Genomic DNA, 8007 nt, shown 5'->3' on the forward strand with positions numbered 1-8007 from the left:
CCCTCTTTTTAACCCAAACTGCCCTTTTTCACCCCAAAATTCCCCCTTTTCACCCCAAAACTCCTCTTTCCACCCCAAATCCCCCTTTTTCCACCCCAAACCCCACCTGGACCTTGATGGCCACGCGGGTACCATCCAGCAGCGTCCCCAGATGCACTTGGCCGATGGAAGCGGCCGCAAAGGGAAGATCCTGGAATTCCAAGAGCTTTTCCCTCCAGCCGGGGCCCAGCTCCTGGTCCAGGACTTGCTGTGGGGTGAGGGATCCCATGAATCCCGGTTTTCCATAGGGAATGGGGGGGGGATATGGGAATGGGGATCGGAGCTCACGATGCTTTGCCAGCGGGGCATGAAGTCAGCGCCTTGCCGCAGGCGCTCCAGGGCCTGCTGCAGCTCCGGAGGCAGGAAACCGGGATCTGAAGGGGGGGATCCCAAATCCGGGCCCTTGGATCCCAAATGCGGGTCCTGGGATCCCAAATGCGGGCCCTGGGATCCCAAATGCGGGTCCTGGGATCCCAAATGCGGGTCCTGGGATCCCAAATGCGGGCCCTGGGATCCCAAATCTGGGAACTGGGATCCCAAATGCGGGCCCTTGGATCCCAAATGCGGGCCCTGGGATCCCAAATCCGGGCCCTGGGATCCCAAATGCGGGCCCTGGGATCCCAAATGCGGGCCCTTGGATCCCAAATGTGGGCCCTGGGATCCCAAATGCGGGTCCTGGGATCCCAAATGCGGGCCCTTGGATCCCAAATGCGGGCCCTTGGATCCCAAATGCGGGCCCTGGGATCCCAAATCCGGATCCTGGAATCCCAAATCCAGGCCCTGGGATCCCAGGAATGGGAAGTGGGATCCCAAATGGGCCCGGATCCTGGGATCCCAAATGCGGGCCCTTGGATCCCAAATGCAGGCCCTGGGACCCCAAATGCGGGTCCTGGGATCCCAAATCCGGGCCCTTGGATCCCAAATGCGGGCCCTGGGATCCCAAATCTGGGGCCTTGGATCCCAAATGCGGGCCCTGGGATCCCAAATCCAGGAACTGGGATCCCAAATGCGGGCCCTTGGATCCCAAATGCGGGTCCTGGGATCCCAAATCTGGGCCCTTGGATCCCAAATGCGGGCCCTGGGATCCCAAATCCGGATCCTGGAATCCCAAATCCAGGCCCTGGGATCCCAAATCTAGGAAGTGGGATCCCAAATCCGGATCCTGGGATCCCAAATGCGGGCCCTTGGATCCCAAATGCAGGCCCTGGGATCCCAAATGCGGGTCCTGGGATCCCAAATCCGGGCCCTTGGATCCCAAATGTGGGCCCTGGGATCCCAAATCCAGGAAGTGGGATCCCAAATCCGGATCCTGGGATCCCAAATGTGGGCCCTTGGATCCCAAATGCGGGTCCTGGGATCCCAAATCCGGGCCCTGGGATCCCAAATCTGGATCCAGGGGTCCCAAATCCAGGAACTGGGATCCCAAATCCGGGCCCTTGAATCCCAAATCTGGGAACTGGGATCCCAAATCCGGGCCCTGGGATCCCAAACCCAGTCCCAAAATCAACCCCAAACCCAGCTTGGGGGGGTCTATGGGATAAGGGGGATCTATGGATTACAGGGGGGTCTGTGGGGGTTCTATGGGTTACAGGGGTGTTCTATGGGCTCCAGGAGAAGTCTATGGGATATGGGGGTTCTATGGGGTCGAGAACGTGCCTATAGGGTATGGAAAGGTCTATTGAGAGGTCTACGGAATATGGAGGGCCTATAGGTGATGTATGAGATATGGGGGTTCTATGGGGTATGGGAAGGGTCTATAAGGAGGTCCACGGGATATGGGGGGGTGTCTATACAGGGGTTTATGGGGCATGGGGGCCTATTTGGGATATGAGGGGTTTTATGGAGCTGTATGAGATATGGGGGTTTTATGGGGCTCTATGGGATATGGGGGCTCTATGAGGCTCTAGCGAATATGGGGGGGTTCTATGGGATATAGGAGGTCTAAGGGATATGGGGGGCTCTATGGGATATGGGGGTCTCTGAGATATGGGGGGCCTCTATGGGTTTCTGTGGGGCTCTTTGGGTCTCTATCGCTTTCTAGGAGCTCTATGGAATATGGGGGTCTCTGAGATATGGGGGGGCTCTATGGGTTTCTGTGGGGCTCTTTGGGTCTCGCTTTCTAGGGGCTCTATGGGGGTCTCTGAGATATGGGGGGGCTCTATGGGTTTCTGTGGGGCTCTTTGGGTCTCGCTTTCTAGGGGCTCTATGGGGTTCTATGGGATATGGGGGGGCTCTATGGGTTTCTGTGGGGCTCTTTGGGTCTCGCTTTCTAGGGGCTCTATGGGGGTCTCTGAGATATGGGGGGGCTCTATGGGTTTCTGTGGGGCTCTTTGGGTCTCGCTTTCTAGGGGCTCTATGGGGTTCTATGAGATATCGGTGGTGCTCTATGGGTTTCTGTGGGGCTCTTTGGGTCTCGCTTTCTAGGGGCTCTATGGGGGTCTCTGAGATATGGGGGGGCTCTATGGGTTTCTGTGGGGCTCTTTGGGTCTCGCTTTCTAGGGGCTCTATGGGGTTCTATGAGATATGGGGGGGCTCTATGGGTTTCTGTGGGGCTCTTTGGGTCTCTATCGCTTTCTAGGGGCTCTATGGGGTTCTATGAGATATGGGGGGGCTCTATGGGTTTCTGTGGGGCTCTTTGGGTCTCTTATCACTTTCTAGGGGCTCTATGGGGTCTCTGAGATATGGGGGGGGCTCTATGGGTTTCTGTGGGGCTCTTTGGGTCTCGCTTTCTAGGGGCTCTATGGGGGTCTCTGAGATATGGGGGGGGCTCTATGGGTTTCTGTGGGGCTCTTTGGGTCTCTATCGCTTTCTAGGGGCTCTATGGGGTCTCTGAGATATGGGGGGGCTCTATGGGTTTCTGTGGGGCTCTTTGGGTCTCGCTTTCTAGGGGCTCTATGGGGGTCTCTGAGATATGGGGGGGGCTCTATGGGTTTCTGTGGGGCTCTTTGGGTCTCGCTTTCTAGGGGCTCTATGGGGTTCTATGAGATATGGGGGGGCTCTATGGGTTTCTGTGGGGCTCTTTGGGTCTCTATCGCTTTCTAGGGGCTCTATGGGGTTCTGTGGGATATGGGGGGGCTCTTTCTGTGGGGCTCTTGGGGTCTCGCTTTCTAGGGGCTCTATGGGGTTCTATGGGATATGGGGGGGCTCTATGGGTTCCTGTGGGTTTCTATGGGTCCCTATGGGGTGTCCATGGGCCCCCCCCCCTACCTTGCATGCTCAGCATCTGGCCCAGCTTCAGCGCTGCCCCCCGGGTCCGGCAGAGGGCGCCCGCCAGGCGCTGCCCATTGGCTCCGGCCAGGAGGGAGCTGGGACCCAGCGGAGCCCCTGGGAGGGGGGGGGGCACAGTGAGGTCATGGGGGGTCATGGAGGGGTCAAAGGGAGGTCATGGGGTCAAAGGGAGGTCATGGTGGGGGTCATGGAGGGGTCACAGTGAGGTTGGGGGGTGAAAGTGAGGTCATGTGGGGGTGAAAGTGAGGTCATGGGGTCAAAGGGAGGTCATGGGGGGTCATGGAGGAGTCAAAGTGAGGTCATGGGGTTAAAGGGAGGTCATGGGGGGTCATGGAGGAGTCAAAGTGAGGTCATGGGGTTAAAGGGAGGTCATGGGGGGTCATGGAGGGGTCACAGTGAGGTTGGGGGGTCAAAGTGAGGTCCTTGGGGGGTGAAAGTGAGGTCATGGGGTCAAAGGGAGGTCATGGGGGGTCATGGGGGCAAAGGGAGGTCATGGGGGTCATGGAGGGGTCACAGGTTGGGGGGTCAAAGTGAGGTCAGGGGGGTGAAAGTGAGGTCATGGGGGGTCATGGAGGGGTCAAAGCAAGGTCATGGGGTCAAAGGGAGGTCATGGGGGGTCATGGAGGGGTCAAAGTGATGTCATGGGGGGCACAGTGAGGTCATAAGGGGGTCGAAGGGGCACAGTGAGGTCGGGGGGTCAAAGGGAGGTCATGGGGTCAAAGGGAGGTCATGGGGGCACACTGAGGTCATGAGGGGTCATGGAGGGGTCAAAGAGAGGTCATGGAGTCAAAGTGAGGTCATGGGGGGGCAAAGTGAGATCATGGTGGGGGCACAGTGAGGTCAAGGAGGGGTCAAAGTGAGGTCATGGGAGGTCATAGCGAGGTCATGGGGGTAGCACAGTGAGGTCATGGGATGTCAAAGTGAGGTCATGGGGGGGTCATGGAGGGGCACAGTGAGGTCATGGGGGTGTCGAGGGGAGTATTGGGGGTCAAGAGGGGTAATTGTGAAACATGAGGGGGTATTCAGGGTTATGGGGGGCAATTGGGGGCATAGGGGGGTATTGGAGGTCACAGGGTAATTTTGGGTCATGGGTAATTTGGGCTCATGAGGTGTAACTGGGGGTCACGGGGTAACTGGGGTCATGGGGGGTAATTTGGGTCATAGGGGGTATTGGAGGTCAAGGGAGGGCAATTGAGGTCATGGGGGTAATTGGGGATCATGGGGTAATTAGGGTCATGGTGGATAATTGGGGGTCATAGGGGGGTATTGGGGGTTATGGCAGGATAATTGGGGGTCATGGGGGGTATTTGGGGTCATGGTGGATAATTGGGTGTCATAGAGGGGTATTGGAGACCCCCCCCCCCCGGCACTCACCCCCCAGCTTCGCTCGAGCCGCCTGCACCAGGGCCCCCATCCCAAGCCCCAGAGCGAGACCTGTAAGGGGGGGAAACGACATGGGAGAGAGCCCCCAAATCCCATTGCAAGCCCCCCAAACCCCATTTAAACCCCTCTAAACCCCATTGAACCCCATGTAAATCCCCCAAACCCCACTGAAGCCCCCAAACTGCATTGAACTCCTCCAAACCCAATTGAACCCTCCCAAACCCCATTTAAACCCCCTAAACCCCACTGAACCCCATTTAACCCCTCCCAAACCCATTGAACCCCCCAAACCCCATTTAAACCCCCCAAACCCCATTGAACTCCCCCAAACCCCATTTAAAAACCCCCAAACCCCATTTAAACCCCCTAAACCCCACTGAACTCCCCCAAACCCCATTTAAACCCTCCCAAACCCCATTGACCCCCCCAAACCCCACTTAAACCCCCCCAAACCCCATTTAAACCCAATTTAACCCCATTGAACCCCCCCATACCTCCAAAGCTCGCCATCCTCCCCACCCGCGACACCGGCACCGGTCTCTCCTTCGCCCCCTCGCTGAGCTGTGGGGCACAAGCACCCGGTCAAAGGCCTCCGGTAACTGGGGGGGGGGGTCCCCAATATCCAACACCCACACCCCCCCCTTCATTCACCCACCTTCTGCCGGGGGGTTGCCCGCGCCGCCCGGGCCCGCTCCGCTTCCTCGGCCGAGAGGCCCCGCAGGCCGCAGCCCCGGTGCAGCCGCCGTAAGGCCATGGGGGGGGGCATTGGGTCAAAGGGCACCCGGTTTTGGGGTCAAAGGGCACCCGGTTTTCGGGGGGGGGGGGGAAGGATCCGGTTGCGGCCACCCCTCAACACGCTGCTTCCGGGTTCACTCCGCGCCGCTTCCGGTCTCCTGGCCACGCCCCCTTCCTCGCCAGCCAATGGGAGAGGGGAATGCCGCCCAATAGGAGCGCGCTCATTGACCCCAATTTAAAAGGGGGGGGGTTGAGCCTAAATCCCCCCTTTTTTACCCCAAAGTTCTTGTTTTCAACCCTCAAACTGCGTCGTTTCCACCCTAAAACTCTCATTTTCAGCTGAACCCCCCCATTTCCACCCTAAAAAGGACCATTTTTGCACTAAACTCCCCCATTTTCACCTTAAACCCCCCCATTTTTGCCCTGGAACCCCCCATTTTCACCCTAAACCCCTCATTTCCAGCCCTAAACGCTCCCATTTTCATCCCAAATCCCATTTCCACTCTAACCCCTCCCTTTTTACCTTAAACCCCCATTTCAGCCCTAAAACCCCCATTTTCACCCCAAAACCTCACATTTTTACCCAACACCCCCCCATTTCCACCTTAGCCCCCATTTTTGCTCTAAAATCCCCTATTTTCAGCCCTAAACATCTCATTTCCAGCCCTAAACCGCCGCATTTCACTGTAAATACCCCCATTTTCACCTTAAAACAACCGTTTTGCCCTAAACCCACCCATTTTCAGCCCAATTTCCACCCTCAGACCCCCCATTTTTGTACTGGATTCCCCCATTTTCACCCTAAAACCCCCATTTCAAGCCCTAAATCCCATTTTCAGCCCCATTTCTACCCTGAACCTCCCATTCCCACCTTAAAACCCCCATTTCCACCTCAAATCCCCCATTTCCAACTGAAACCCCCCATTTTCACCTGAAACCCCACATTTTCACCCTAAATCCCCACATTTCCAGACCTAAATCCCATTTTCAGCCCCATTTCAACCCTAAATCTCCCACTTCCACCTTAAACCCCCCATTTCCAACTTTAACACCACATTTTCACCCTAGCCCCCCCATTTCCACCTTATAATCCCCATTTCTACCTTACCCCCCCCCCTTCCAGCCCTAAATCCCATTTTCAGCCCAATTTCCACCGTAAACCTCCCATTTCCACCTTAAAACCCCCATTTCCTACTTAAACCCCCTCATTTTTGCACTGGATTCCCCCATTTTCACCCTAAATCCTCCCATTTCCAGCCCTAAATCCCATTTTCAGCCCCATTTCCACCCTAACCCCCCCTTTTCCACCTTAAACACCCCATTTCCACCTTAAAACCCCCATTTCCACCTTAAACCCCCTTATTTCCAGCCCTAAATCCCATTTTCAGCCCCATTTCCACTTTAAATCTCCCATTCCCACCTTAAACCCCCTATTTCCAACTTAAACCCCCCAATTTCCAGTCCTAAACCCCATTTTCAGCCCCATTTCCACCCTAAACCCCCCTATTTCCACCTTAAACCCCCCAATTTCCAGTTCTAAACCCCATTTTCAGCCCCATTTCCACCCTAAACCCCCCTATTTCCACCTTAACCCCCCCATTTCCACCTTAACCCCCCATTTCCAGTCCTAAACTCCATTTTCAGCCCCATTTCCACCCTAAACCCCCCTATTTCCACCTTAACCCCCCCAATTTCCAGTCCTAAACCCCATTTTCAGCCCCATTTCCACCCTAAACCCCCCTATTTCCACCTTAACCCCCCATTTCCAGTCCTAAACCCCATTTTCAGCCCCATTTCCACTCTAAACCCCCCTATTTCCACCCTAAACCCCCATTTCCACCTTAAACCCCCCATTGCCCCCCATTGCCCCCCCCCATTGCCATCACGGGGGGGGCCGCAGCAGCACGGCCTTGCCCCCCAACCCCTCCTTCACCCCCCCAGCGGGTACCACATAGCGGCGCCCATCGGCCCCACGCCGGGGGCTCAGCTCCATCAATTGGGCATTGCTGCAATGGAGCCCCCCCAGACCCCACAACTGGGGCCGGGGGCTCTTCCCTTGCTGGGCCAGCACCAGCACCCCCTCAATGGGCCCCCCCCCCCATTGGAACCCCCCCTTTTGATCCCGCTCCTCTTCCCGAGCATGGAAAAGGTTGGGAATGTCGGGATCCGGGTGTCCCAACGGGATGGGTGCAGGGCTTGGGGTGCCCAATAATACACCTAAAAAGGGGGTGGGGGGGTTATGATTGAGGGGGGTTATATGTGTTACCCCCCCCCCCAATGTTGGTTTTGGGGTGAAATCCCCCTGGTTTGGTGCATTACCGGTTATCACGGCCCAATGGGCCCGGTGCCCCCGGCGGCAGCAGGGCTCGTGGTTGTTGTCCTCGTCGTAGCTGGGGAGGGGGGGTCAAGGGAAAAGGGGCCCCCCCATAGGGATAAATGGGGGCTGGGACCTCCCCCCCCCATAGGGATAAATTGGGGCTGGGACCCCCCCCATAGGGATAAATTGGGTGTGGGACCCCCCCCATTGACCCCCATAGGGATAAATTGGGGCTGGGACCCCCCCCATAGGGATAAATTGGGGCTGGGACCCCCCCCCATTGACCCCCATAGGGATAAATTGGG

General features: G+C 57.0%; 2 protein-coding genes across 2 annotated transcripts; both read right to left on the minus strand.

The window, feature by feature from the left end:
* Nucleotides 1-106: 106 nt before the first annotated feature.
* On the minus strand, nt 107-5404 carry LOC130607848 (atypical kinase COQ8B, mitochondrial-like; the record flags this gene model as incomplete). Its single annotated transcript, XM_057425321.1, has 5 exons — nt 5306-5404; nt 5145-5211; nt 3247-3363; nt 328-413; nt 107-247 (listed from the first exon to the last, which is right to left on the minus strand). Coding segments are annotated over exons 1-5 (510 nt in total), but the record flags the coding sequence as incomplete, so codon positions are not given.
* A 1863-nt stretch (nt 5405-7267) lies between these two features.
* ACTMAP (actin maturation protease) lies at nt 7268-7775 on the minus strand (the record flags this gene model as incomplete). Its single annotated transcript, XM_057425322.1, has 2 exons — nt 7268-7602; nt 7705-7775. Coding segments are annotated over 2 exons (406 nt in total), but the record flags the coding sequence as incomplete, so codon positions are not given.
* Nucleotides 7776-8007: the final 232 nt, after the last annotated feature.

This window comes from Pezoporus wallicus, unplaced genomic scaffold, assembly GCF_028554395.1.
Source record: "Pezoporus wallicus isolate ANWC-B61680 ecotype Strahan unplaced genomic scaffold, APGP_CSIRO_Pwel_v1 contig_14434, whole genome shotgun sequence".
Classification (NCBI taxonomy): Eukaryota; Metazoa; Chordata; class Aves; order Psittaciformes; family Psittacidae; genus Pezoporus; species Pezoporus wallicus.